This window comes from Colobus angolensis, unplaced genomic scaffold (genome assembly GCF_000951035.1).
Source record: "Colobus angolensis palliatus isolate OR3802 unplaced genomic scaffold, Cang.pa_1.0 Scaffold468, whole genome shotgun sequence".
Taxonomy (NCBI): Eukaryota; Metazoa; Chordata; class Mammalia; order Primates; family Cercopithecidae; genus Colobus; species Colobus angolensis.
This window is the reverse complement of record NW_012118132.1, coordinates 825943-841700: the sequence shown is the minus strand read 5'-3', so window position 1 is coordinate 841700 and position 15758 is coordinate 825943. Positions and strand designations below refer to the sequence as shown.

Genomic DNA, 15758 nt, shown 5'->3' with positions numbered 1-15758 from the left:
TCAAGTGATCTGCCCACCTTGGCTTCCCAAAGTGCTGTGATTACAGGCATAAGCAGCCATGCCCAGCCATTGTAAAACATTTACAGCATTTAAAAGAGTAGGTCATAAAAATTTGGATTTGTGGCCTTTCCTGAAAAAAATCAGCTCTAGCTACTTACTCTGTGCGTACATGCTTTCAGTTTGCCACAGTTCCCAGCTACACCCCTTTGTTCTATAGGTACTTGAGTGGCAACCCTGGAACAGCAAAATACCTAAGTTAGAAGCTCTTTCTCTGTGCCTCCTTAGCACCCTCTGATCCTTCATAGAGCCCAGCAAAAATCAACCATACTATAAGCATCCTTCACCTGCCTTGCAGCTAAGGGGAAGGGCAATGAAGGCAATGATGCTGTCCTTTCCACCCCATGTCCCAAACTCCCAGAGCAGTGCTTGGTAAAAAAAGGGTACTGACTAAAATGTTGGCTGAATAAAAGGAAGACTTTGAAAAATTAAGTTATTTTGTACCCCTATGGTGTGAATAATTCTTTTTATTGAAATTTAATATACTTACAGAAAAAAATGTACATATCATAATTGTACAGAGCTCAGTGAATTTTCACAAACTGAACACATCTGTAAACCACACCCAGGTTGAGAAAGAGAACATGACAAACACCCCGCAAGTCTCCCTTGTGCCCTGTGCTGGGGGTGCCACCACCACCTCCTAGTCTGATGATGTATTAGGAGATTCACAGACTCAGCCTGTAATCATACGTATGGCTATGATTTCCTACAGCAAAAGGCTAGGAAGCAAAATCAGCAAAGGAAAAAAGTGCATGGGCAAAGTTCAGGGAAACCAGGTGTGAGCCTCCCACGGTTCTCTCCCCGCAGAGTCACACAGGACACAATTCCTCCAGCAATCAGCTGTGACAACCCATATGCACTGCTGTGTACAAGGGAAGCTCATTACAGACTCAGTGTTCAGGGCTCTGACTGGGAGCTGGTCACCTCATCCTCTGCCTAACACATATGAAAATCCAAGACTCACAGAAGGAAAGCAGATGTTGGGCATAATCCACATTGTACAGTTTAGGCACAGTGAGCCACTCTTATCATTTAGGGATTAATGAGAACCCTCCTGAAATCCAAGCTTTCAGATGCCAGCCAAGGGCCAGCCTTGCAAACAGGCCTGCTTTCTCATCTCTTTTCACACAGTCCATCTCCTTATTGAGGATTCTTTACAGCAAAATTATTATCAGTAGGACCCCATGCAAAAGGGTGAGACCAACCTGAAGTATGGACCTCAGTTCCTCCTGGTAGGGTCCTGGATTTAACCAGCTAAAATAAATCCCATTAACCATAAAGTCTATCTTAGAAATCCAGGTGGCTTCCTCCTTAATTCCTTTTTTTTGAGATGGAATCTTGCTGTCACCCAGGTTGGAGTGCAGTGGCGTGATCCTGGCTTACTGTAACCTTCACCTCCTGGGTTCAAGCGATTCTCCTGCTTCAGCCTCCCAAGTAGCTGGGACTACAGGTGCACACCACCACATCCAGCTAATTTTTTTATTTTTGTATTTTTACTAGAGACGGGGTTTCACCATGTTGGTCATGCTGGTCTCAAACTCCTGACCTCCGGTGATCTGCCCGCCTCAGACTCCCCAAGTGCTGGGATTACAGGCATGAACCACTGTGCCTGGCCCTTAACTGCTGTCTGAACCGTTTTTTTTTTTTTTTTAAACCTGACCTGAGGCATCAATTCAGGCACAGTACAACTCTGGTCAGTAAGTGGAAGCTAATGCAAATGCTTTCCAGGGCTCAGGGGACATCATGAGAGTCATGGTCATGTACAGAAGCATAGTCCCAGGGGCACAGGTGGTACCCCTGGAAACAAAGAATTTGCAATATTAGGGCACCTCAAGCAGGACATCCATTAGTCAAGCCGTACAGGTGAACAGACCTCCCACCAGGGGAGGTCTCCTGCCCTAGTGTTTCCAGTTCCATCTGAAAAGTTCCTGGAGTTCTTGGCTTCCAAGGGACTGCCTGAAGGCAGTGAGTCCCAAACAGTTTTGCTTGTTCAGGATACAAACTGATCCATCTCATGAGCATGGATGACATTTGTGGGAGATCTTCATGGAAAGCATGGGAGCTGGACCCACTCTGTTGTCAGTCTGAACTCAAAGCACTCACAGCACATGGAAAGGCAGCAAGCACTGGGAATTTTCCTTCAGCAAGAGGAGGCTTCTAGGGATCAAGCCTCCCCAGGTGCCACACTTTAATTATATTCTCCAATGTTACAAAAACAGTCGTGCCCTGTTCAGCAATTATAACATTGCATTTTTTCAACCATCTCTTTCTCTCAGCCAGGCCTTTCCCCTGGAGGGGTTGTAAGAGGCACAAAAGCATTTTTGTAGACAAACATTTTTGTTTATTTATTTATTTTTTTGAGATAGGGTCTGGCTCTGTTGCCCAGGCTGGAGTGCAGTGGCACGATTTTGGCTCACTGCAAATCTCCGCCTCCTGGGCTCAAGCCATCCTCCTACCCTCAGCCTCCTAAGTAGCTGGCACTACAGGCACATGCCATCATGCCCAGCTAATTTTTGCATTTTTTGTAGACATAGGGTTTCGCCATGTTGCCCAGGCTGGTCTTGAACTCCTGAGCTCAAGCAATCTGCCCACCTCAGCCTCCTGAAGTGCTGGGATCATATGTGTCCATCACTGTGCCTGGCCAACTTTTTTTTTTTAATCATCATCCTAGAGTTCAAGTAGATAAATGTTTTTGTGCAGCTTAACCAGAAAGACACATTCAGGAATTGGTAATGATGTGTGGAGGGTTGAACTGTGTCCCCACAAAAATTCATGCTGAAGCCCTAATCACCTGTACCTCAAAATGTGAGCATATGTGGAGATAGGCCCTGAAGAAGTAACTAAGTTAAAATGGGATTGTTAGGATGGGCCCTAATCCAACCTGACTGGTATCCGTATTAAAAGAGACTATTAGGACACAGACACACAGACAGAGGGACCATACGAGAACACAGTAAGAAGGCAGCCATCTGCAAGCCAAGCAGAGAGGCCTGGGAAGAATCCAAACCTGTCGACACCTTGTCCTGGACTTTCAGCCTCCAGAATTGCGGGAAAATAAGTTTCTATTGTGTAAGCCACTCAGTTTGTAGTACTTTGTTATGGTATCCTTAGCAAATGAATAAAGGATGAAACTCTGAATTTTTTTAAATTTCAAAATGTGTTTACATAATCTTCCACCCCTTTTGTCCTGATTATTCAATGAGCAGCCTAAAAAAGCCTACTACCTTTCTGGGGACAGCTACATTTCAATAATCCACCTACCTTACTAAGCTGTGTGTGCTGGGAGAAATGTGAGGGAAGTAGAGTCACGCTGTCAGTCCACTGTTGCAAGGTGCAACTAATCCCAAAAGCTGAATGCAACAAGTCAACAGCAGTGAGAGAAGCCCCAGAGAAGGTTTGAGTCTGGTCTGTCAAGAGCAGAAGGAAGGGTCACAGTCCTTGTGATGTGCCCTTCTCCATCCTGCAGCTTTTGGCAAATATTAGAAGTTAGGAATGCAATTAGCCTCTGTATTAGAGACAAACAGCCTCTCAGCAACTTGATCTTAGATGGATTCCATTAGAGAATAAGCCCTCTTCAGCCAGGTTCCAGGATGTTTTCATAGTTTAGCACTCCACGGAGGGGGTCCTTAATCTCCAACGGCCCCAGCGTCTAAGTCCTGGTCATTGAGCCTGTGTCTGCTTTCAGTTCAGCATAGCCCGTATTGAGGCTGAAACAGCTCATGGCACACAGTAGCAGGTTTCAGCTTAGAGTCAGGGCCAGGCAATTAGGATCTGGGAATTTGAGATTCTGAACAAGCCAGCTGCTTTTCTTCAGCAACAGTGAAGGTATGCTGCGTGGCCAGACAGCTGTGGTTCAAGTGACATGCAAGGCTGCCTTTTTATCTTGTTGGTCTTAAAGAGTCCAATTAACCCACTCAAAAAAAAAAAAGCATATTAGACTAGACAATTATCAGCCTCTAAGGGTAGACATTTGATTTTGACAAGGGCTTATTAGCAATTTAGCTGTATTTTCATTTTCCAAACAGATTGCTTCTCTTTACATGTTGTCTCCTTCTTTCCAGAGGCTCCAATAGGCACGAATCACAGCAAAAATCATCAGTTACAGGCCTGTTCTGGTTCCAATATCCGAAGAATTTAAATTCCAACCCATCCACTAGTGGCAAAAAACTAGAAAGCTGAATCCCACTAACACCTTTTGTTTTTTTTTTTTTTTGAGAAGCTTTATTTGATTGGGGTGATTCCTCTAACATTTATGAAATTAACAAGCATAAAACTTTGTTTTTAAGAGATGAGTAGCTGGGACTACAGGCGCACGCCACTGTGTCCGGCTGAGGTATGGTTTTTAAGCAATGAAATCAACCAGTAAAAACAAGTTTAAATATTTTTCATTAATACGCTCAAGGCCTGCTGAGCACCCACTGCATGTATGTTTTACTTGTTCCATTAGAAAGGTTTACTAAAAAATGGCCAGGCACAGTGGCTTATGACTGCAATCCCAGCACTTTGGGAGGCCAAGATCGCTTGAGCCCAGGAGTTCAAGACTAGTCTGGGCAACATGGTAAAACCCTGTCTCTATTTAAAAAATGAACAAATACAAGAAAGTTAAAAAAAAAAAAAAAAGATGATGTATTAAAGAAAATGCTCCTAATTCTCTTTTCATAGCTGTTTCCACGTTCTCATATTCCCTTCTAATCCTTGTCAACATGGAATTTGTTTTATACAGTTGCAATTATGGTCCATTAATACAATCTATTTGTATATTACCAGTAACAATAATACTAACAATGAACCCTTATTGAGCATTTACTATGCGCCAGGCACAGGGCTAAAAGTTTTAGAGATGATCTCATTTACCTTGGGTTATTCACCCAAGGTTTATAGCCAGCAGACAGCAAAGCCTGAATTCCAACCCAGCTCTGCTGACTCCCAAGAACATCCACCTGCACACTGCCTCTTGGGCCTTGTTTGTCTGGCAAGTCCTAAGCCCCAGACTCATTTGTTCACTTGCTTGCTTCCTCCCTCCCTACCAAAACACAGTATGATCTATCGGTTAAACTCACAGAGTGAAAACTCCGGGTTCAAATGCCAGCTCCTCTATCACTAGCTGTATGACCTTGGGAAAGTACTTAATCTCTCTGTGCCTCAATTTCCATGTTTATAAAATGGGGATAAAGTGCCCATTATAGTGCCCATTTCCTAGGATTCTATCCAGGAGATGATGTGCCTATTTCCTAAGGTTCTTGTAAGTAGATTCTGCAAGGACAGCACTCCAAATAGTACAGGCACATGGTTTTGACAGTTGTTTCTGTTATTATTAAAATAAAAAGAACCTGTACCTGTTCCCAGGAAGCTCAGAGTCTCTCACAGGCCTTTTCAGTTCCTGGGGCTCTCATATTTCCTCATTCCCCCAGACTCCTCTGACCCTACTCTTCCTCAGGCTCTTACTGCTCCTGTGGGAAATCAGAAAGAGCAGCCAGCAGACAACACCAACTGAGAAGAATGCAGCTGAAATGGCACAGGTCAGTACGGCCAAGAAACACCATGGGCCAGTGTTCAGACCCATGGTCTGAAAGCCAGAGTGCGTGTGAATTTCACTCCCGTGTCTCTTTTCTTGGATGATTTTCATCTGCATGACCCATTTGCCCAATGCCCAGTGGATGTGAAGATACAGAAAAGTCCAGGTACTGCTTTCAGGGAAGTAAGATGTCCTGTGCCAACTCTTCTCACTTCAGGGTCCAAGTCAGAGTACACAAGGAAAGCAGGTGGGGCTGGCCCACCAGCAAAAGCTTCAGGAGAGCAAGGGATTGGCTGACTGGGCTGCAAGGGTAGTGTTCAGAGCCAGCTACCTTGGAGGCCAAGATACTGGAGGAGCTGCATAAAATATGAATTTTGCAGCCAAATAAGAACTGGCTTTGATTCCAGCTCAGCCATTTATTAGATGTATAACACTGGGCAAATTTACTTAACCTCTCTGAATAGCAGTTTCCTCTGCTGTAAAATAGGCTGTGAAAATCCCTACTTTTTTGACAGTTGGGAGGATTAAATGTTTGCACCCCATAGATAACAAAACAAGGAAGGGTGATTTCTCCATCTCTTCTTTGTGGTGGACTGATGATAAAGGCCAAGATATTTTTACTTTTAAATTTTAAAAATATGTAAGAATATTATGCCTTATACTCTAAGGGGTTTTGCTCAAGGTGTATCACTTCCTAATAAAAGTAGGTATAACTACCATTTATTGAGCGCTGACCCTGAGCCAGTACTTACGCTTTACATGTATAAATGCATTTCAATCCTTATAATAACCCTATCCAACTTCCCTGTTTTACGGATGAGAAACCTGAGGTTCCACGAAGTAAGATAACTTGCTCAAAGTCACAAGGCTAGCCAATGGCAGGCTGGGATTTGATCAGCCGAACTCTAGCACTCACGCTCCTCACCACTATGATGGCTCTCAAAATGGGCCCCTCAGACCGTCTCTGTATTTGGATTCTTTGGCTTTCTCCCTCACTAAGCTGTGAGATCCCTATGAGCAAGAACTGGCTCCATCTTAGTCTTCACTGTATCCCCAGGACCTAGAGGCAGTGCTTGGCACCTAGTAGTGGCTTGGAAAGCATTTGTTAAATGAATAAATGAGTGATGGTGTCTCTTTTCTCTGTACAGGAAATGGTGAGGGGCCTACCTTCTTACCCCTAAATGCCAGCAAGCACATATTCTACTAAAAGCACAAGCCCATTGCTGGGGGTGCTCTAGAAGTGTTTCCGTTATCATGTACTTAGGGGAACTGTAGAAGCTGGCAAGACATTTTGCTGAGACCGGTTCTGAAAAAAACAGGCCTTTGGACATGCTGTCCCAACACTGCCAGTATCATTTCAGGGGCCTTGCAGCTCCATAGAAGCTAACCCCTAGGAGACCAGCCAGCTGGATTTGACTACCTATGGTTACCATCCAGGTTGTCAGATGCCAATTTTTTTCAGGAGAATAGCTGAGGCTAGCCAGAATGTGGCTGGGCAGCACCCTCTAGGCTCTCACTGGATAGAACAGGATACGGAGAAAGGCCCCCTAGCCACCAAGACCTCTTCCTTATAGCTGAGAAACTTCCAAGGATATGTTAACTAGGAACAATGTTCGTCTGATTAATTTCAAGTCTGCCAGATGGCTTAGTGACTAAGAAAGGAACTGTGGCCTCAGATCCTGAGTGAATTGGTTCATGCAGAAGTGACTAATACAGAAGCCACCACCAACCCCAAACAACCACAAGAGTTCTGTGCAGCCATGTAAAACAGAATCAGTCAACAGGAGGCTCACAGGACAATCATTCACCTTTGTTCCCTGCACCAGGGATCCTGCAATCTGAGACTTATCTGGAGCTGGAGTAAGGTCTGAGGCATGCTGGCGGGGTATGTGAGGGTGGGGGGTGAGGGTGGTCGCATCCAGGCAATCATTCTATTAAGGATGTGCTAGATGACCCACAGACTCAGGCCTGACTCCTCAGGGGCTCACAGCTAGTGGGGGTTCAAACAAGAACACAGGTACATAACTAACTCTATTGATAAGGGCCCCTCGGTAAGGTGCTATGGGGATCACAAGGAAGTAGTTCCATGGCCCAGTCAGCTCATCTGGAGGAAAAAAATAAAATAAAAAGGAAGCAGTTCCAGACAGAAGACCATCTCCAAATGGTTCTTTATTGGACACCCACTTTGGCTAGGCAGTATTCTCCCCCTGCCCTCTAATCCAGGCTCAGGTACCCCCAGTGAAGTATCCTCAGAAGGCACCTCCCAAGACCAGGAGTAATGAGAGACTGGGCAGAGGGTTAAGGGACAGCAGGGAGAGGGAGGAAAATGAAGACACCAGGGAAAGAGGAGAGGCCTGAACTGGACAGCTGATGCTTTTTCCTGCCCAGCACCCATTCATCCCTTCTTCAGGTAATATCATCTGCCACAACCACCAACACCAACTCTCAGTCTCTGTGGGTACATGCCAGGCTTGTCCATTCGGTGTATTCCATCTTCCTGGCTACAATGATGACTTGAGGCTGGACACCTTACTCGTCTGGACCAATGAGAACCAAATCCAGCAGTTCTGTCAGCAAAGGGAAGCTCTTTTTTTATCAAAAACTGGTGCTGTGGGGCCACACTGTGAAGCCCGAGAACAAAGCCAACTGAAATGAAAGCAGAGCTGAGAGCCAAAGAGACAGATCCCAGTTTGGAGTCCTGGGATGCAGCCTGAAGCCCAATCTAGCCCATCTTTTTCAGCTATATGAGCCATAAATTCCCTCTGCCCCAAGTGAACTGGAAAGAGTCCCAACCAAGGTCCTTCCCATCTGGCTGTTCTGGAAGTATTCTAAGGATAAGGAGATTTTCTTCTCTAGGGTTATAAAAGTAATTATGTGGTGACAGGCTGTTCCTAGGTCCCTGGGGTGAGAGCCACCATGGAGACAGAGTCCAGCTCGCCTTTCCTAGGATACACACTCACTACTGTCAACACATCTTCGAATACATCAGCACATAATTATAAACTCCTATTGTTTGTAGTAGCTATTGTTTTCGTCTTCCCACCATTTTGTTTTGGATGAAGAAAAGGTCATGACCCAGACTGGATTAATCATGTGGCTAAACACGCATGGCCACAGTAACTGACCCAAGAGGACATGGAACTCACAACAAACCATTGAGAACTTTGGGAGTTTCCAAATTAGAACTGGAAGGGAAGAAACCTTTCATTCAGGGCCCCAAGCTGGGAGGATGCAGGTCTGGAGCTGTCAGCTGTCATGGCCCTAAATGCACGGAGAAGCTATTTATTTTGGTGGTTTAAACATGTAAAAAATGACAAACTAGAAAGGAGTTCTAGATGGGACTAGTGGCAATGATTACATACAGCTGTTCTGTTTTGCAACCCCCACAACTGGATATTAAGTCAGGATAGCTCTTGCTAAATTCTAACCTTCAAGGCTGAACTGTTCTGCCCTATTCACTTATGGATCAGAGCATTAAGCAAGGACAACCTGCTTAGCCCCTAACTTCTAAATCTTCTTTCTAAGCTAAGAGGTCAGAGCAGAACCAGGAAAGATTGTGCTATCTGGTCAGAAGGAGATGGTAAGAACAGCCCTAGCAACTTCATTTACTCCTAGGGCTCTGTGCCCACAAACTGATTTTACGAGCCCTTCATGTATATATGCGAATGGACTCTGAGTACAGACATTTTGGTGTGAATTGTGGAGTTTATGGCAAATACAGGGTAGGTTGAATGGTTCTAGGCCAGGGAGCAAGAGTTCACAAATGCAGTGTCTTCAATGAAATAAGGTAAGTACCTTGAGGCAAGGAGTAACCGCCTGACTAATGCATCCACATGAGAGACTCAAATCTAACACTTGGCAAAATTACAATCTGGGATGCTGAGGTCCCCACTTTTAGTGAAAGTCAAAGGCCCCAGGTCAAAATGCTAAAAAGTCTTTTACTAACTACCCTAGGACAGCTAAGGTCATTTTGGGACAGAAAGAGAGAAACACTAATCACCCCTCCCCTCAAGTTTTAAGAGCCAACAGGAATCTGGGCTCTGAAATGTCACAAACACCTTTCCTAGGATTATGAACAATTGCCAACAACTGGCCAAATGTGTTAGCAGCAGAAAAGCTGGGCATTACCTGTGTGAGAGGCTCTCAGCATGGGTAGTGTATGGCCATGAGCAGCACACCAGCTACATAGCCTCCACACCGGAAGGGTGCTGCTGCTCTGCAGGTCCGTTTCAGGCAGGATCCAGCCATCCACAGGACCAAGGGGCTGGAGCGTTGGGAACAGATGATTCTGTGTTCCACAGATAATGGTACAAAGTGACTGTTCACAGATAAGGTGTAAGAACAGCATTTGAAGACAACTCCTCCAGATGGTCTGTCTGTTAGTAAATTCTTAAGAGCTTAGAGCCTTGAGGATTGAGCAATTCTAAAGAAATTTTTTAAAAGGAGGAGGGTGGTAGATGTCAAAGACAAGAGAGTTTTTTCTAGGTGCTGACTGGCTCACTTTGTCCTCAGGTTCATCTTAGAGCTCAAGCAGATTCAAGACATGAGGCAGAGATGCTAGACTTGTGTCAGGGGCAAAAACTTCTGGTAGTAGCTCTTGGTGACGTCAATCATCAGCTCCTGAGTGCACTCCGGGAGCTCTCCTGAGAAGAGTCCTGGGGAAAGAAAGACCCAGCTCTAAGAAGCTTAAAGAAGTTACAAGAGATTAAGATACTTGTCTGGCAATATCCCTCTCACTTCAATCAGACGCATGTCTGACAATCACTTAAACAGTTGCTGGGGCTGTTCTGGTCCAGCACTTGCTAAGAACAGCTAAACTTTTTCACAGCAGGACCCCAATATGGAGAAATTACTAAACAAAAGTCTTTCCTTCCTCCTCTGCAAAAGCAGAGATGCATGACATGGTAGAATGGCCAAATGCCTCCCCAAAGAATCTGAATGATGATTCTGTTCATCTTAGAAACTCAGATTCAATGATCTGAGAGATGAGATTTATTTTTTAATTGGAAAAACAATTAAACCACCCAGTGGTAGGTATTATATACTGTCAGATCTCTCTGTTCATATCATTTTCCATCTGTGAATTTATGACATGCTTCTGTATATGCTACATGATTTCAGCTGTGTAAAACATGGAGAAGAAGATATTGTCTTGGGGTAGGGCTAAGACAATGTGAGGTTTTCTTCTTCCTTCTGCTTTTCAGTGTTTTCCAAGTTTTCTGGGAGAAGTATGTATCACTTTCGTTTCCTCACGTTTTATAATTTGGAACTCCAGGCTCCTGATGGGCTTTACTTGTGAGTATTCTATCAGCCAAGCTCTGGAGATAATGTATTAATATTTGCCCCTCTCAGGTATCCCCAAGGTATTGCTGGTCTTGGATCATGCTTTATACTAACTTTTCAGTCTGGGAATTCCTGGGCCCTGTGGAATGTACAAATTAAACTCATGACCAATGTGAGGGTAAGCCCAGCATTAAAATTCTCTAGACGGACTTTTTCTAATCAGAGCCCAGGCCAGGCAAGAAATGCTTTCCTGTACATTCCCTGTGTTGGCAGCAGATTTGTTTTACATCGACTTTTCCTTGAGAGGGAATCCTTTAAGAGTTATCTGAGGATCTCTCTGTCATGTGTGGATCCAAGGCTTTATTTCCATCCCGACATGAGTATCACCCCTGAAACCACTCTATGATGAAGACAGCGTTAACCCGTGCAATCTCACAGCTTGGGCTTAGTTTCCTCTTTGTGTTTGGCCCTTCATAATTTCCTTATTTTCTGGTGAACCTAATTATGCATTTAAACAGTTTAAATGTTAGGTAGCATTTCCAGGTACTTTGTACAGGTGAATTTCTAAGTTAGCTCTATCAACATATTGCCAGAGATAGGAACTGTATGCATTACTCTTGTGATAGAAAATATAATTGAGTTTTAGGAAGTTGAAATAAATAAACACGCAAGGTTACCTGGGCAGCCTGAGAAGACAGTGAATGGTGGGACCACAGTTTCTGGAGGTAATACTGTGTTGTCAAGAATTTTGCAGCAGTCTTTCAACACACATCGGCGCCCCTGAAATTAAAATCTTGTTAATAGGAAATGGATCAGGAAATAGGAGTAAAAGTTGTCTAGTCTACTGTGTGAAAGGCTTTCTATTTTCCCCTTTCATGATATCATGTAATAGCCAGGGACAGTGACAAGAGGCTTGGTTGCAATTTCCTGCTTCAGGTGGTACCTGACGAGGAGGAGGCAGCAAGGTTGTGACAGTGTGTGTTTGTGTACATTTGAGGGGGAAGGCTGTATGCTAGAGACAGGACAAAATGTCTCAGGCATTACAGACTGAATTTCAGTCTTCCGTGAGCTCTGTTGAATTTTCCCTTTGATTTAGTGGACATTTGTGCTTTTGCTTGTCCAGCATCCATTCCCCTTTCTTCTGGTAACAGAACCTGTATTTTCCTTGGTAACCCTCCCATCCCTATCTCATCCATGTGCTTCACCCCACAGCCCACACACCAAACCCCAAGCCTGGACACAATAACAGGTGTTGGGGATCAGCATATGACCCCAATTAGTCTGACGGACCCCAACCTCAGGGTTTTTGCTGAGACTGCTGGGGAAAGCAGCACTTCCCACTGGGGTTTCCAGAGGACAGGCTGGAAGACTGGAATAGGCATCTTATTTCCACGAAGGAAGAACCTGTCTGAGAGTGAACCTCCCAGAGGAAAGCAGCACAGAGATGGAGACTAATTCTTACAATATGGGCTGAAGCCCTGGAGCCATTTGGCCATGACATTAGGATCTACTCCTGTAGTCTTGGTTTATATTCACCACCCATTCCACCCTGCACCCACCAGCTTAAGGTTGGTTGGTTGGTTTGCTCCTTTGTCGATTCAAACTGGAAAAATCCTGACAAATTCATTTGGATATGAAACTATTAGTTCACTTGTTCTCCCACAGGTGAGTGATAGTCATGTGGATGTTTGAACCTCATCCCGGACTTTAACCACTGTCACCACTTTTCAATTCTGCCATGATCCACTGCATTTAGAAAGCAAGAAATAAGGTCTGAGAGACTCATCTGTTTCATGGGCTAAGGGAAAAGTAGGGCTTCTGTGTACAGTTTACAGCTGTACCTCAGACTCCTTGCTGAGGAAATGAAAGTTTTGGTCAAAGTTCACTGGTATCCTGGCTAGACAATCAGAAAATATACCTGACTGAGAGTGTGGAAATCTTTACAAATACCAAGACAATGCTAACCAGTCCAGATCTCAGATTTTAGCAAAGAACATGAAGAAGACACTTTGATTTGGTTGTGTTTAAATTTTTCCCCACTATTTAACACTTAAATCATATGTTTTTCTAGGAAAAGGTAGATTGCTAAATGAACTTCTTATGAAAGCATGTGAATTTCCCAAGTGGCTCTGAATTTCCCAAGTGGCTGATCTCTCTCCAGCTAGGTAGACAACAGCCCTGACAATACTTGATAACATCTTTAGCTCAAAAGCACATTATGACTATAGTTCTTCATTCTTCCTTGTAAAGTCCTCTTCCATGGGTTACCTGCTAGTGGCAATTTCAAAAATATGGCAACTAACTATCTTCCCTGGTGACCTCAAATTAACATAAACCCATAGAATTCCTGTCATGACTAAGCTCCTAACTCAGATTAAGTTCATGAGGCACTGAGTAAAAGGACACCCAACGGGCTACATGAGGCATGATATAGTCCCATGGAGGGATTCACACACAAAGGGCCCTGGAAAAGAAGACTAGTTGATGGGATATTTTCACTGTGTATACCAGCCACCATGCAGCCTGAAGGCACCTGCTGTGTCCACTGGTTGGCCATTTTGCCCACTTAAGAGAAATAATGCTTGACTGGGTTTCAGAAGCTGTCTGGGTAGACTGACCAATCAAATTAAACATTTAAAATGTAGGTATTTCTTACGCATGAATGTACTGGCAATAGCTTGAGGAGGTAAAAGCTGAAACCACTTTCTTGGGGGGGTGGGGGTGGGGGGATGGAGTCTCACTCTATTGCCCAGGCTGGGGTGTAGTAGCATGATCTCGGCTCACTGCAACCTCCACCTCCTGGGTTCAAACAATTCTCTTGTCTCAGCCTCCCAAGTAGCTGGGATTACAGGCACGCGCCACCATGCCCAGTTAATTTTTTTGTATTTTTAGTAGAGACAGGGTTTCACCATGTTGGCCAGGCTGGTCTTGAACTCCTGGCCTTAAGTGATCCTCCTGCCTCGGCCTCCCCAAGTGCTGGGATTACAGGCATGAGCCACTGTGCCCGGCCTGAAACTACTTCTTTATTCTTCCCTAGAGAGTTTTCCAAGGAGTTAACAACTGCAGCCGTGCTGCTAATACTACAGCTACCTATATATCCTGTGCAAGAAAGTTAGCATCTTGGAGCCTTGGTTTCCTCATCTGTGAAACAGAATGGAAAACCAATCTGCAGGGCGGTTGTCAGGAATAGAGAGAATAAATGTAAAACTCATAGTACAGCAACAGTGCCTATAAATACTGCTTGTTAAGCTTTTCCTTCAGGCATCTGGGCAATTCTGATGAACACCTACATCTTCACATATCCAAACGGAAGTTAAGACTACCACATGGGATGTTATAGGAAGGATCTATGTGTCATGGGGACGGCTGGACTAAAAGAGTTACTTTCAGTGCTGAGGTTCTAGAATTCTAAAAGAATCTCTCCTGAGATTGAGTATTTGTCAAGACTCAGCAAGTACTGCCAATATGGAACAATGACTATATCATGAAGTGATATATTAAAAAGTGGCATAAAAACAAGAGCACCTGACAACAGGATTAGAATTTCTTAAGCACTGGGAATAGAACTTGGATTTAACCTTTCAGACATTTCGCTCTGAGGATAAATGACAGGGTTATACGACTAGGCTACTGTGGTAATATCTTCACTTTGCTAAGGAAAATATCAGAAAACCCCAGCTGGAAGGCTAGTTTTTGCCAAGCAATTAGGGTGAGGGGAGAGGATGAACTTTACTAACTTTCCCCTTGTCCCAAAGACTTTCTGTTCACCTTTGCTGTACCCTCATAGTTCTTGGAATGTGAACTGTTTGGTTTCTGCAAGTTTTTTGATATTTCAGGGTCTGAGTCTTATCCAGGGCAGACAGCTGGCTCCATATTAACGGGAATGGTCATTAAAGAAACAGAGTCTTGGCTTTTCCTAGAATTTAGTCTCGAGTACAAATCTAAAATGCAGAAAACATTTTCCCTAAACATGCTTCTCATAAATCCCATCTGAAATCAAGCTCATCATCTAAGAAATCACAGGAAATCCAACTTTGTTAGGCCTTGGTTGGGTTAAATCAACCTATTCCTAGGCTCCAGTGGACAAGGGTCCCACAGATTCTGCTGAGCAAGGAGCCCGCTTGCACCCTGAATTACACGTAAATGCCCTTTGATGACTCGAACCCTTCCTTATGCATGTGAATCCCTTTCCTGAAATGCTTGTCCTCCCCCAATTTCAACTCACCCTTCAGATTTCCTTACTCCCACTAGACTGTAAGCTCCATGAAGTAAGGCAACAAGTAGGCCATATAGCAGCATAGCTAATAATCATATTGCCTGGGTTTAAATCCCAGGTCTACTGCTTTCTAGCCCTATCAAATCCCTTAACTTTTGTTTTTTTTAAAAAAGGAAGAATCTTGCTTTGTTGCCCAGGCTGGTCTTGAACTCCTGGGCTCAAGGGATCCTCCTGCCTTGGCCTCCCAAAGTGCTGGGATTACAGACGACAGTCATCACACCTGGCCCCAAATCCCTTAATATTTAAGGTCCTCAGTCTTCTCATCTGCAAATAGGGATAACACCTAACACCTTTGAATGGTTATGAGGATTAAATGAAATCATCCAAGGAAAGAGTTTAACATTATATAGAGGAGGCTTGATAAAGGCTTGCCAGTATTAATGTCTAGAAAATATTCCAAATCTTTTTATTTATTTATTATTTTTAAGACAGTGTCTCGCTTTGTTGCCCAGACTGGAAAGCAGTGGTGCAATCTTGGCTCTTTCCAACCTCCACCTCCTGGGTTCAAGTGATTTTCCTGCCTCAGCCTCCCGAGTAGCTGGGACTACAAGCATGCACCACCATGCCCAGCTAATTTTTGTATTTTTGTAGAGACAAGGTTTTGCCATGTTGGCCAGACTGGTC

General features: G+C 44.1%; 1 protein-coding gene across 2 annotated transcripts in view; it reads right to left on the bottom strand.

Annotated features, from left to right (window-relative positions):
• Positions 1-9571: 9571 nt before the first annotated feature.
• The window catches only part of DCTN5 (dynactin 5 (p25)), a 51673-nt gene continuing 45486 nt past the window's right edge, over positions 9572-15758 (bottom strand). The window contains exons 5-6 of one of the 2 annotated variants that reach the window (XM_011958318.1): positions 11536-11638; positions 9572-10260 (exon numbers count right to left, since the gene is read on the bottom strand). In XM_011958318.1, coding sequence (XP_011813708.1) covers positions 10253-10260; positions 11536-11638 — 111 coding nt within the window. In that variant the 3' untranslated portion in view covers positions 9572-10252. The remainder of the gene's footprint in view (positions 10261-11535; positions 11639-15758) is intronic. The other variant, XM_011958317.1, reaches the window with a different exon arrangement.